We start from the raw sequence: 15,380 nt of genomic DNA on the forward strand, positions 1-15,380 counted from the left end.
ATCGTTTTGTATTTTGTATTGAATTAAATTGAAACTTTTCAAGCGTCATTATTTCTAAATACGAGTACTAAGTCATAGACAACGCCACGAACATGACTTACATTTGTAATTTGATACTAAATTATTATTTCAACTACCCTCATAATTATTGTTGTTATATAATATATGTTATAACTTATAATTATTGTTATCTTTTGTTACAGACGATGTCGCTGGCGCCGGGAGCGACCGCGGCGGCGCCGGGTGAGTGAGGCGGGGCGGTGCGGGGTGCGGGCGGCGCGGGGACATGCGCGGTGATGGTGCGCGGCGGCGCGCGCGGCGGTAACCAGCATGGCGGACGACAACACCATCATCGAAGGCACCGTCAAGTTCCGCGACGGCAAGAAGGTACCTGCACATTACACACCGTTTGCACTTTCAATTAAAGATATTGTAGTTTGTACTCGTTACCTTTCCACTAAGAACGGCCTGAGTGTTATTTACATACGACATGGGTGCCGAACAACTAGACACTCAAACTCAAATTCAAACATTTATTTATTCAATTAGACTTCTTCTAGAAGCACTTTTGAAACGTCATTACATATTTTTAACATTTACCACCGCTTCGGAAAACAGTATCTACGGAGAAGAACCTGCAAGAAACTCCATAGTTGCTCTTTTTAATCATGTCAGTTTTTTTTTACAAAATACATAATATTATGTAACATCATAATATTATATTATCGTAATATGCCAAAGAACTGTCCTGTGGTTTTTACGCGACAACCCTCCATGGGTTTTTATCGTCCATATGGAATATAGGTATATAATATATTCCTTAATACTGTAATAGGCTCTCTGAACTAGAACATTTTTTAGATATTACTTAAGTTTTAAATTTAGAACTACTAAACTAGGTAGTAAGACCAGGGTCCAGGTACCGACTTTAATAAACTCCTAAGTCCGTTAAAAATAAAATATTAGTTTCATTATTAGTTTAATATTAATTATATTACCTACCTATAACTCGTATCGACGGTAATTTATAGTTCCTTTATTTTTTTCATATTGCCCTCCTTTTCTGATGGTCCTACTGTGTTTTTGTTTTTTTTGTTAATCATTTTCGAAGGGATCGGCACTATAGTATTATTATAGTCTAATTTGAGTTACAGCTTACAAAAACATACTAATAATGGTTATATCATAAATGAAAAAAACTAGACAATTTGGATTTCATGCGGTTTTTACTAGTAAAAAAATTATGATTCATGATTTAGTAAAAAAAATATGATATATATATCTAGCCATAAATTTAGATGACTTAATTTGTTAAGTTTCACACAACTAACGTATCACAAAGTGTAATACGTTAGTTGTGTTAACAATTCAATGAATTATCAAAGCCTGCTCATCCTTTCCCTTAAACAACTGTGCAAACAGCAATAAACTGGGTTTGGGTTAAAAAATGATAAGTACAATTTTTTTATTTGTTTTTAATGTATATTTGGAAATCAATAATAAAAATCTTGTTATTAGTTTAAAGGAATAGTCTTCCTTCAGACAACGAAATCATAGTAAATCAATAGTTTTCTAATCGGGATAAAAGCTTTCAGTTTGGACTCTCGAGCTCGTGATTCAATTATTATAATACTAAAGAATGGCCAAAGTCCAAACCTTGCTTCTATCGAAGTAAACTGATGTACCTGGCTAACTAACTAGTTGGTTAATTTTATACAAAAACCAATTTACTATCTAGCCATACATTCCCATAATTCCGATCGAAAATTTTATTTTATTATATTTAACTGATTAACATTCACACATTTTGATGACACCCCAATACTTTTCCCTACTGTACATACCTACTGATCTTGAACAAACCTGCAGATAAGAACTTTACGCTCTGCTTATAGTAAACTAGCTGCGCTCCGCGGTTTCACCCGCGTGAATCCGCTCCTGTCGGTCTTAGTGTAATGATATATGGTAGCCTATAGCCTTCCTCGATGAATGATCTATCTAACACCGCAATAATTTTTCAAATCGGACCAGTAGTTCCTGAGATTAGCGCGTTCACACAAACTCTTCAGCTTTATAGTATTAGTAAGTATAGATTAGAGAATACTATACAAGTAGTGTTGGCATAAGACAGAAGTGATTTTAACTCTGTGTATTGTTCCAGTGGAAGTCGAGGTGGTGCGTGATGAGGAAGCTGTCGCCCGTCGCTGGTGAGCATTGAATGACTATCTTTTGTTGATTTGGAGACCTTTTTTAAATTTTTTAATTATAAAAACAACTGTTTTTTGTTTAACTTCATAATGATAATAATTAATAATTACTAAAGTTTCATATGTTTGCTTGTGCCGAGCGACACAGTTCAGTCTACAGACTGCTACGGCAAATCGTAGCTGCTCGTAGATGCTGAACCGGGCTGTTAACTTTTTACCCGACTACGGCAAAGCAAAAGGAGGGTTATGATTTTGACAGGCTATGTATACATATGTTCATCTGTTCCCTCGTAACTTCTAAACTACATAACAGAATTCGACAAATGACATATCACTAGAAGCGTCTTAATTGTCCGCTGGTGATATAGTATTGTATGACATTATTGTCAATTTACAACGAAGTCATCTTGGTAGAGTCTACTGTGTCCATTTACTTGCAACTACATTAGCAACTTTGTTCAGTTCAGTATTCTGAAAATCATGTTTTATACTTTTTCAGCGCCGTTTTTTTGTCGTAGTTGGGTTTTAGTTTTTTTACTTATAAATTGTAATCCTATTATTTCGTAAAACTTGTTGAAAATGGAGACCGAACTAATTGTGATCTCGTTTGAGGATAACGCAAGACGTATCGCGGGCAGCGGGCAGCGGGCGAGCGGGCACCGACAGCCTTTGTAGTTGTGCGCAGTGTTAGACCGGACTCTCAGTGGAGTTTCGTTTGCAAAAATAGCGGACCTAAATCTGACTTCTGATATATATTGTATAGATCCCAGACATCCTATAGACAGATGTTGCCAACCAGTTTTGTGGTCCCCCTCCCCCCACTCCGGTAATTAAATATGGCATACAAAGAAAAACATAAAATTTTCCAAAACATGCCGTGTGGGGTATCAAATGAAAGAGCTTATTGAGTAGAGCACGAATATATAGCATACTATAACATTTTTTACACTTTCTCTAAGATTTTTTAGAAAATTTACGAAAATGCTCCATTTTTGAGTTAACTATAAACCACTATAGATTGAAAACTCATGAATATATTTTTTAAAATATTATTATTTTAAATAATTAACAATAGTCCATTGTTTACGATTCAATAGTTCGTACAGTGAAATAGTTGCATGGGGGAGTGGGGGGAGCATTCAAAGATGGCGAGTATATTTTATTTTATTTTATTTATTTTATTTTATTTTGGTACAGTAACAGATTGCAGAACAATTCCTTATATCTAGCTCTTATCTAATAATACATATAAATTCTACAACCCAATAAATACCGTACACAGCTTTGAACCAAAAAACAAAAACCGTTTACATTATGACCATGTTTTTGTTCCTAATCCATATCTATACCAAGCTATAGCCAGGAACAAACATAAACCGAGAAAAAAAAAAATTTAACAGAGAGAAAAAAAAAGCTACTATTTAAAATACAAAAAAAAAAAAAAAAAAAAATACAATACGTTGTTACAGCAATTTGTGAACATTACTTCTAAAAACATCCAAACTACCCAAGAATAAGTCACAATCCGGATCTAAATTATTATACAGGCGGCACATTCTGTGTACAGGATTGTTATGCGAAACATTGTTTTTGGTAGGTGGTATGCTGAATAGACGTGGGGTGCGTGAAGGGCGGGTAGGAGCTCTAAAGTTAAGGCTAGTCAAAAGCTCGTTCCCTAATAACCCATTGGCTATTTTATGCAGATTGCACAAATCAGTCAGGGTCCTACGGCTTTCTAAATTCATTAGGTGGAATTTACGCAAACGCTGATCATATTCAGGTATTTTACGCCGTAAACCTAATTTACCACATAATGTACGTAAGAAACGCCTCTGCACAGCTTCAATGCGGTCTTTGTGATTATTGTATATTGGAAGCCACACCGATGAACAATATTCCAATATACTTCTTACTAGGGTTAAATATAATATTATCCACGACTTCGGATTTTTGAATGGTGAGGCAGTACGTAAAACAAAGCTCAAACTTTTATTGGCCTTACTGACAATGTAATCGTAGTGCGGTCTAAATGATAGTGAAGAATCGAACATCACACCTAAGTCTCTAACGACCTTGACTCGTTCCAGTGTTACATGACTAATGTTATAATTAAAAATGATCGGCCTTTTACTTTTAGTAAAACACATTACTTGGCATTTTTTAACATTGAGGGTCATACGATTGGTATTGCACCATTCACTGACGACATCTAAATCCCTTTGTAAGGTCTGACAGTCACTATAATCTTGTATTCTGTGGAAAATTTTGACGTCATCCGCGTACGCAAGAGTATTACATGAGATTAATTCAAGAAGATCGTTAATATATATCAAGAATAGCAGTGGCCCCAAATTGGAACCCTGCGGTACACCGGAAGGGGATAAGAATGGAACAGAGTCATAGCCATACAATGCAACCAATTGTGATCTATTAGCTAAATATGAACTCATCCACCTATACAGACTACCATGTATGCCAAGATGATTGAGTTTTGAAAGAAGGATAGTGTGATTTACAGTATCAAATGCTTTGGAAAAGTCTGTATAAACCGAATCCACCTGTAATTTACTATCAAATGATTCTGTCAGATAATTAGTATAAATGAGTAAGTTTGAATTTGTTGAGCGACCAGCTACAAACCCATGTTGTTTGTCGTTTAATCTATGTTTGATATGACTATACATATGTTCGTATATAATGCTTTCAAATACTTTAGCAAAGCAGTTCAAAATACTAATTGGTCGATAATTTTCGACATTTCTCTTATCACCGGATTTGAAAATTGGTGTCACTTTGGCTAGCTTCCATAAAGACGGAAATGTTCCTTCGATTAAAGACTTGTTAAATAACAGAGTTAACGGTTTAACGAGAGATGAGGAACATAAACGTATAAAGACTGGTGGTATGCCATCGGGCCCAGTGCTCTTGGTTAAGTCGATTTTCTTTAGATAAGATAATACTACGCTCTCAGATATGTGTATGTTGTTTAGTGTGTAGTTTGATGAAGCAAATTTGGGAATGTAGGCAACTTTGCAATTTTGCTTATAAACCGAAGAAAAGTATGTAGCGAACAAATTGGCTATATCATGTCCTGTGTCAGCAACTTGATTTTTGTAGTACATACTGCGAGGAATGTCGTTTGTAATTTTCTTGTTTTTTGTATATCGCCAGAAAGACTTCAAATCTTTAGTGAGACTGGATTCGATATTACCAATATACGACCTGAAACAAGAATCTATTAATTTTTTCGATCTAGATCTTAGAATTGAAAAAGTATCATAATCACGAGGATTGGAGTACTTTTTGTAACGGTGATGAAATTTCTCTTTAGATTTAAGTATTCTTTTTAAGTCCTTCGAGAACCATATGGGATAGTGATTCCGGTGGCGTTTTATTCGTGGTGTATATTTTTCGATAATAGTATGAATATTATTATAAAATAGTTGGACAAATTCATCTATCGGTAAGTTCAAAGCAAGTTGTTGCCAGTTTATTTTTTGGATATGGTCGTTACAACTATTGAAATCGGTTTTGTAAAAACACAGCTTGTCAAAAGAATTATTTTGATTCAGAGATACGAGCATGTAATTGAATGTGATTTCCAAAGGAGGATGATGATTGTCAAGGCGGCTTAAAGGAGCGCCGTTAGTAATTTTGTATAAATCTGGCGTATTTGTGATTACAAGATCTAAGAACCTACCGTTTGTGTTGGCTATGTTGTTAATTTGGGATAATGGCGTGCACTGTAAAAATTCGTAGAGTAATTTTGTTTTTGGACATGAGTAACTATTGAGGCCGCCATTATCTGACCATATTAAATTGGGAAAGTTAAAATCACCTAATATAAGAGTACTACAATCAGATGAAGTACCTAAAAAATGGGAACATTTTTCCATATATTCAGATACCACACTCGTTGACAAGTAATCAGGTAGGTACACAATACATAGGTTTAATACAGCACGATTTTTTAATTTAATATGTAGCCATAGGTCTTCTAAGAGTTCGGACTGCAAATCATTCCTTTCAACGACATCAAAAACTTTAGACAAGGCTACCAGCACGCCACCACCATGACTTTTGTTATATGCACTACAGAATGCTTCGCTTCTATCTCTACGTATCACTTGATATCTATTATCAAAAATTTCACTCGAGAGAACAGTATTATTTAACCAAGTTTCACAAATACATATGATGTCATAACTATTAATCAAAATGGAATTAGAAATTTCTATGGTTTTACTCTTCATACCACGTATATTCTGATAATAAATTGAGAAAGCCATTTTCAAAAACCAGAAAAAATTAAGAAACAAGTTAATCTAAAAAAGATAAAAATATTAATTTAACTAATGCATTAAATCTAAACTTTTACTGTCCTTAATGAATATATATTGCGATCCGGGGTCTTTTCTCACAAATATGCGGCCACTACGAACCCAAACGAATTTGTACGATAACTCCTTAGCTCTCATTCTTGCTGCAATGTGTAGAGCCTGATTTTGAGGAGATAAGTGCTCAGATATATAAACGGGCTTCTTTTCACCGGCCATACCTAATAAGGCAGTATTGAGTTTATTATCAGGATTTGCTTTATTATATCTATAGACAGCGGAGTAAAATTCATCTCGTCGTCTCTCGCTGTTAAATTGCACAATAATTGTACGAGGAACATTCGTGTTTTTGTTCTGTTTAGCCACACGGTTACACTTCACGACATCACCATCGGCAATTTTGTGTCCAACAATAGAAGCGCACTGCTGTATTAAGTTAAGGACATTTTCAGATGGGTGCTCAGGAACACCTTTTATTTCCAAATTTTTGTCCCTAAGGCTTTGTTCTATTTTGTTAAGTCGGTCAGACAATTCATGGACAGATGATTTTAAAGCATCATTTTCAGATTTTAATTGCTTGTTATCCTTCGACAAAGACTTTATATTTTCACGCATCTCATCATTCATATCGCTCAAAAAAGAAACAGATTTACGAAGTTCCAAGAGCTCTTCCTTAAAGGTGACCAATTCCTTCTTTAATACTTGGGATAGCAAAGATGGTATTTCAAGCCTAAGGGAATCGAGAAGTTGATCCTTCAAAGAACCGCTTACTTGATCAGTTGGACTTACAATCAATTGAGGTCCTGTGGGAGGTACCTTAACTTCCAGAACTTTTGTGTGAGTCGGACGACGGGCTGTGACAAAGTTAGGAGAAATGCTATCCTCGTCGCTACACGACACCTCAGCACCAGTATCCGATTTTAACGAACGTACAGGAGTGTTGGAATTGTCTCCCTTGGGACGCTTATTTCTACATGCTTGACAGGTCCAATTCTTCTTGTGCTCTTTAGTCATAGAATTTAAGAAACGCCTTTCAGATATGTTTGCGCACAGAATGTCATATATCTTTTCACATAGGCTACATTGTATGAAGTGTTTCCCGGAGATTGGGGTCAAACATCCAGCACAGGAAAAATTATTATTTTTAGACGCCATTTATTTTATCTTATATGTCTATAAGATAAACAAGACTATTGTATTCTGATTACAAATAACTTGATGAAATTCAATAAATAATAAAAGATCAAATTTTTAAATCATTAGTCTCTGTGAGGCACACGCATATGTTATACCACTCGACGTATCGGAAAGTTCCTTTATCTTTGACGAGCGGTGAGTAGACGACGACGATGGGGCTGTGCGTGCGAAAATCACCCGTCCGCACTAGCAATAACGGTGGCGTTCGCATACACAATGAATCACACTTTTTCTTCGTACCGTCAGATGATATTTTGTTGCACTAATTACTTTGAAATTGTTAAACGAAAGAAACACTTTATTTCTTCAATTGCACAGAAACAGAGTTAGTTTTAATTTTTAATGTTATTTGAACTTTCGAAATAAACAAAGTTTTGCACTGGCTAACTCGAATTAGATTATTTATACTATTATTTATCACAGAACAACAAACTTGCAAAGTTAACAGTTTACCGGTTGGGTCAAAGATTGATGTTTGATTGTTTGATTTTCAAGTTTATGCCAGAAATAAAGGCCTAATACAAAAATATCGGTGTCAGGGGCCAGGGCTTAGAATAATTATAACAATAATAATATATTAATCAGCCTCTGTGTGATTAGATTTCAAATCGGTAACTTCAATGAAAGTTGCGCCTTGCAATTTAAAACATTTTGTGCGGTCATCAAATCCACCACATACATATAGCTCACTTATATTATATTACGAACTATTGAATCGTAAACAATAGACTATTGTTAATTATTTAAAATAATAATTTAAAAAATATATTCATGAGTTTTCAATCTATAGTGGTTTAAAGTTAACTCAAAAATGGAGCATTTTCGTAAATTTTCAAAAAAATCTTAGAGAAAGTGTAAGAAATGTTATAGTATGCTATATATTCGTGATCTACTCAATAAGCTCTTTCATTTGATATCCCACACGGCATGTTTTGGAAATTTTTATTTTTTTCTTTGTATGCCATATTTAATTACCGGGGTGGGGGGAGGGGGACCACAAAACGGGTTGGTAACATCTGTCTATAGGATGTCTGGGATCTATACAATATATATCAGAAGTCAGATTTAGGTCCGCTATTTTTGCAAACGAACATCTCCTTGGAGCCTGCTCTATGTGGCGTTTAATCGAGATTTTGTGAATCCCGTCGGGCTGCGGATCTAATCTTATATATAAAAATGAATCGCAAAATGTGTTGGTAAGCGCATAACTCGAGAACGGCTGAACCGATTTCGATCATTCTTTTTTTATTATATTCCTTGAAGTACGAGGATGGTTTTTATGTAGAGAAAACGTAAATATTATGTACCACGGGCGAAGCCGGGGCGGACCGCTAGTATATATATATAAATGAATCGCAAAATGTGTTGGTAAGCGCATAACTCGAGAACGGCTGAACCGATTTCGATAATTCTTTTTTTATTATATTCCTTGAAGTACGAGGATGGTTCTTATGTAGAGAAAACGTAAACATGTACCACGGGCGAAGCCGGGGCGGACCGCTAGTAACTAAATAAAACAACCAAAATCTCTCCTTCACGAGGCGGATTTTTTAGCATGCCGGAGCCAAATGGCAAAAACGGATCCCTTATAATTACGTATGTCCAAGTCGTTTATTAGCCGTTATATTTAGTCGTTTATTATTAGTTATTACATTTTAGGGCGAGCTTTAAAGATATTGAATAACAGTATGTATATATATGTATCTGAAATGCAAAAAAAAACGTATAATTCTTTTTACATTATCTTTTTCTGTAGATTCTGTATTCTATACAATAATACGATAGTTAATTTGTTAAGTTTGGAAGTACATCGACCATCGATGTAAGGCGATTGTGCAACCTGTAGCAAGTAGGCATTCAAGTAGCGTCGCTGAAGTAAATAAGTAGCGAAGTTGGAGCGGCCGTGTGCCGTATCAGCTTATCTGCAGAATAATAGGCACTTGCTTCGGGGGGAGAGGGGTGAGGGGAGGAACAGGGGGCTCAGGTAGTACAGGTCATCCGAAACGACAAGGCGACGTGGCGTGATGTTGTCATTTGCAGTTTGAACAGCTTGATGTTTATCAAATTGAAAAAAAAAATCAGTTGTAAATCTTTTAGGAGCAATCTAGGAATTATTGTGGCAACCTGGACTTTTTGCAATATCGAGGCAGAAAAACCATCGGAAATTTAATAATTATGTACTGATTTAGAGATTTTTTAAACGAGTGAATTAGGCTTATAACATGTTCCCAAAAACAATAATTTAACACATACTGAAAATCGAATTTTCCGTCGCGAGACACAACATTCTATAAAGTATAAAGTTTAAACTTTGAGGCACAGTATGTATTTCATACTACGTGTATAACAAAATAACATTGGAATTCTAACTATTTCTCTGTTATCTAGGACCTAGGTGATCAACTCGATTCGACTCGAGCACCTAATAACGTAGTAATCATTTCTGCGTATTACCAGTATTGCAATTACAGGTGCCATCTGTTGACGTTTGATGAAATAATATTCCGACTAGTATTCACGTTTTGCCGTTTTAGTAAATTACATTATGAGCCAATTTTAGGGCAGTGCTAAATGCTATACGGTAATTCAAACGGAGATCCTAATATACGAGTCCAATTTTTTTACTTGTTCTAAGTTCTCGGTCTATGCGCTTTACCCAATTTCTAAAAAGCAATAATCAGAACGGCTTTTTTCACGGCTAAAACCCCTCATGATAAATATGAATAAAGTCAACAAACCACGGCCCCCAGTTCCCAGCGGTCCTGTTAGGCCTGACTACGGCAGCGGTCGGGGATCCGACAGGACAGGGGGTGCTAAAAATCTCTGGACGGGATCCGGCTGCCATAAAAACACTCTAAATTTTGCTACGTTTAATGTGAGAAGTCTTCTTAAAAATGAACATCTTGTGGAACTTGAAAACAGCGTCCTGAACAAAATCAATTGGACAGTTATGGGTCTTTGCGAAACACGCCGGCAGGGTGAAGGTCTCACAAGACTACCGTCTGGCCACCTTCTTTACCACAAAGGAAATGAGAACTCACAGGGTGGTGTTGGAATTTTAATTAATAAATCCTTTGCACATCTTCTAAAGAGCGTGACCCCTGTTTCATCTAGGGTAATTTACGCTATTTTTAACGTCAATAGGCGTCTCAAACTAAAAGTTGTGCAGGTGTACGCACCAACGAGCTCCTGCCCCGACTTGGTTGTTGATGAATTCTATGGTCACCTAGAGGACGCTCTTAACACTTCGCCTTGCTACTATACTATTGTTATGGGTGATTTCAATTCAAAGATTGGAGAAGGATCTACAATAAATGACGAATATATAGGAAGGCATGGATTGGGTACCAGAAATGGTAGAGGTCAATTACTAGTAAACTTTCTAATTAAACATAAATTATATGCAATGAATACATTTTTTCAAAAAAAGAATAACCGGAAGTGGACCTGGGCTAGTCCAGATGGTATAACTAAAAATCAAATAGATTACATTCTAACAAACAAGAAATACGTAATAACTGACGTCAGTACTTTAAACTGCATCAACATGGGTAGTGACCACAGGATAGTTAGAGCTAAAATCCGGTTGAATACAAAGGTTGAACGCTCGAAACTCATACAAAGAAGACATGTAAAATATAATTTAAATGCTATATCCGCCAATACCGACCAATTTCAACAGCGTGTGCAAGATCTGCTTAGAGAGAAAAGTATAGAGGAAGACATTGAAAACATTAATGATCATCTATCAAATGCACTTAAAACGGCTGCAATTGAGTTTAGCAAACCAAAAGTCGACAAGAAATCACATATATTATCAGTGACCACCCAAAACCTGATCGATCGAAGACGCACTCTACTCACTAATCCCTCAAGCGGTATTTCAGAATTTAACAAAAAAGTTAAAAATGCTATACGGCGGGACTGCAGGAATCATATCCACGACACTATAATGGATACTATTACTAAGAACCGAGGGCCCAAAGTATTCAGGAAAAAGTTGTCAAGTGGTAGCCAGCATATTTGTAGACTGAAGGCAGAAAATGGGAAAGAGACCAACGATCTAGAAAAGATTATGGAGATTGTTGAAAAAGTGCCCGGTGAAGACAATATTCCAGTTGAATTGCTCATAAAAGCAGGCCCGGTATTTCTCAAAGAACTCCAACAACTTTACAATAATGTGCTTATACAAGGGCGAGCTCCTGAAAAATGGAAAAATGCTATAGTCACATTATTGTACAAGAAAGGTGACAAGGCCAATCTTGCCAACTATAGGCCTATATCGATCCTTCTTCACATCTATAAAGTTTTTACCAGACTACTGACAAATAGACTTGCTAGTAAACTCGACGCTGAACAACCAGTGGAGCAAGCGGGATTTAGACGCAATTTCTCAACAATTGATCACATATTTACCGTGCGCCAGGTCATAGAAAAATGCGCAGAATACTGTCAGTCATTATGTGTAGCTTTTATTGATTATGAAAAGGCTTTCGACACCCTAGAACACTGGGCAGTATTCCATGCTCTACAACGCTGTCAAATTGACACGAGATATGTGGAAATTTTGAAAGAAATTTACCGCGGTGCTACTCTCCAGGTCAAACTTCATCAACTGACCCAACCTATTCCTATTCAACGGGGCGTTCGACAAGGAGATACAATATCGCCAAAATTGTTTACAGCGGCCTTAGAGGACGTATTTAGAACGTTGGATTGGTCATCAACAGGTCTGAATATCAACGGAGAATTTTTATCCCACCTACGCTTTGCTGATGATATCATCCTATTCGCACACACACCCGATCCCTTACAAGTGATGATCGAGCAATTGTACAACGCTTCGCTCGCTGTTGGATTAAAAATGAACACACACAAAACCAAGTTCATGTGCAGAGAATACCCTAACTTGAACAGCTTAGCCGTTAGGGAACACGCAATACAAAGAGTAACAGCATACATATACCTAGGCCAAACCATACAACTGGAAGGGGATGGGCAGACAGATGAAATAGACAGGAGAATACAGCTAGGTTGGGCGGCTTTCAGTAAACTTGCCGATATCCTTAAAAACCAGAAGATCCCACTATTTCTCAGGCGGCGAATGTTTGATCAATGCGTCACACCTTCGATGACATACGGTGCAGAAACGTGGACATTAACTAAAAAAGTTACTCACAAACTGCAAGTAGCTCAACGTTCAATGGAACGTGCTATGCTCGGTATCTCCCTTCTAGACCACATACCAAATAGAACTATCAGAAAACGTACAAAGGTTACTGATATTGTTCTCAAAGTATGCCAACTCAAGTGGAGATGGGCAGGCCACATGTGCCGAAGAAGTGACGGACGATGGGCGTTAAAAGTAGCGGAATGGAGACCATGGAGTGGTCGACGTAAGCCAGGCAAACCGAAAGCACGGTGGTCCGACGATATTTCTAGAACAGCGGGTAAATCTTGGATGCGTCTGGCCAAAGACCGCAAAGAGTGGAAAAAACATGAGGAGGCCTATACCCGACTATGGGTGAATTAAGGCTTAAAAGAAGAAGAAGAATAATCAGAACATCAGTTATAAGACCTGCTTATGGCTAAAATTTTTTGGAAAAGTGGGAAAAACATTATTACGACGATAAATATTGCCTCAGGCTTCACCGGGAGACTGGACATGGCACATATCGGTATCGGAGCTGACGATGTTTGCACAACGTTTAATAACACAATTTGTCTCGAGAACGCGACCGAAACGTTGCCGAAGAGTGACAACGAGGGACGCGCCGCGGCGGGGAGGGTCGCAACCCGCAACCTTCGTAATGTAATAAAGCGTTATTTTGCACGAGACACCGCTTACTTCGCTATTTATTGAAAACAATTTAGCTTTATCGCAGCGTGCTCTGCGCGATGAGATAATGTTTGCTTCTGTTTTCAGGTGGAATATATTTTGCAGTATGCTTATTATTCTGGCTTGTTTGTTTCCTTTATTTGATATCCATACTGAAAAACAATATATTACTATTAATTTTTCGTTATATACAATGAAACAAAATTAGCAAACTAACTTGCGCCCAGAGGTCTATTTGAAACGTAGGACGGATTGTTTATATTTTGCAAGTCGGGCGGTCCCGTATGTGCACTGTGCAGACGTATTGAGACTAGCAAAATAAGGTAAAATGTAAGCAACGTTGGATACACTAGTCCTAGTGTATGTAAATGAAGGAAACAGGAAGGAGACAGATTAGGTCGAGACTCGCTCGTCGCGCGACGCGGCGCTTGGAAAATCTGCACGTCTCCACACACGCGTCCTAACATACACTTGATGGTGGTCAATTTCCTTCACATAATAATATGATCCTGTTAGTGTGAATCATCGTTTGACAGTTTCTGTGTATTACATGTAAATATAATCCGCTTAACAAATATAGCCATTAGGGGACGTCAAAGGGTCGCTATCAATGAGGCACGGGCGTCGGGCAATTACCGGCGCGGATAGGTGCAGGTCGCACGCAGCGCGCGCGTGCTCGGGGGACACTCCGTGCGTCCCGGGGGAAAACTGTAACTATTTTATTTATGATTAAAAAAATAGTGATAACGCATTAACTCATTGACTGTTTGGGGGGTCGTTTACGTTTGATCTTTTTGCAGAGTTCGTTGTTTTCCTTAGAAACAGTAATATTATTATATCGACGTTCGAAATTATCAATTACTAGCGACCCGCCCCGGCTTCGCACGGGTACAATGCTGATACTAAATACACTACAAAAAACTGTGAACGTTGTATATACTTAAAAACATAGCGCCCTGCTCCGACTTCGTACGGGTATAAAATAGATAGCCGGGCGGCCGGCCGGCCGGTAACACCGCAAACGCTACGTCCCGCAATTTTTAAATCTGTAATATCTTCGAAAATATTCACTTAAATCATACGGTGTAAAGGGCCGTATAGATCTATATTAAATGAACAATGTATTCAAGGTATTTAATTGGTTAAGGATTAATGCTGTATTGGTTAAAATCGCATCGAAAATTAGCCATTATTTGTCGTAAAAAGTAAATGACAAAAAAAGTTATTGTGGGTTATCCATAAGAGATAGACATATACCACCGCGGACTTTTCTGTAGACCTTTTCAATGTGTATAATACTTAGTACATTATTTTGATAAAACTCGTAGGGTTCAGCCCACAGGTTCAGCCTGCGTTTGCAATGTAAACGGAAAAAATGTAATTTTTTACGATATCACATTAGAAACCTCAAAAATAACAGTACTTCTCCATTTTAATGGATGTTATTATACATATAAACCTTCCTCTTGAATCACTCTATCTATTAAAGAAAACTGCATCAAAATCCGTTGCGTAGTTTCAAAGATTTAAGCGTACAAAGGGACCTTTATGGTTTGCTTGTATTACACGTACATTTTAATGTAGTTTTTATAGTGTAAAACTTAGTTTCGCCTACAGAATGTTAATAAACGCGTTGTGATTAAAATATTTTTAACCCAAGCTTCGCTGTAAAATGCGTCACAAAGGCGGGAGTAATATTAAGTTTATAAAATAGATGTTGTGTGACAATATAGTGCAGGCAAATAATAATAACTAGTAGCTAGCAGGAGGACTAAACGCCGCCGCTCCGGCTGGGATAAT

General features: G+C 37.1%; 1 protein-coding gene across 1 annotated transcript in view; it reads left to right on the forward strand.

Annotated features, from left to right (window-relative positions):
• Positions 1-256: 256 nt before the first annotated feature.
• LOC149900941 (uncharacterized) overlaps positions 257-15,380 on the forward strand; it is a 29,992-nt gene continuing 14,868 nt past the window's right edge. The window contains exons 1-2 of the mRNA XM_090111976.1: positions 257-387; positions 2,162-2,207. Of these exons, the coding sequence (XP_089968102.1) occupies positions 331-387; positions 2,162-2,207 (103 nt within the window). The 5' untranslated portion in view covers positions 257-330. The remainder of the gene's footprint in view (positions 388-2,161; positions 2,208-15,380) is intronic.

The sequence above is a fragment of the Colias eurytheme genome, chromosome 17, assembly GCF_061535395.1.
Source record: "Colias eurytheme isolate Ceu_HAF_F1 chromosome 17, ilColEury1 Martin Lab GWU primary, whole genome shotgun sequence".
Taxonomy (NCBI): domain Eukaryota; kingdom Metazoa; phylum Arthropoda; class Insecta; order Lepidoptera; family Pieridae; genus Colias; species Colias eurytheme.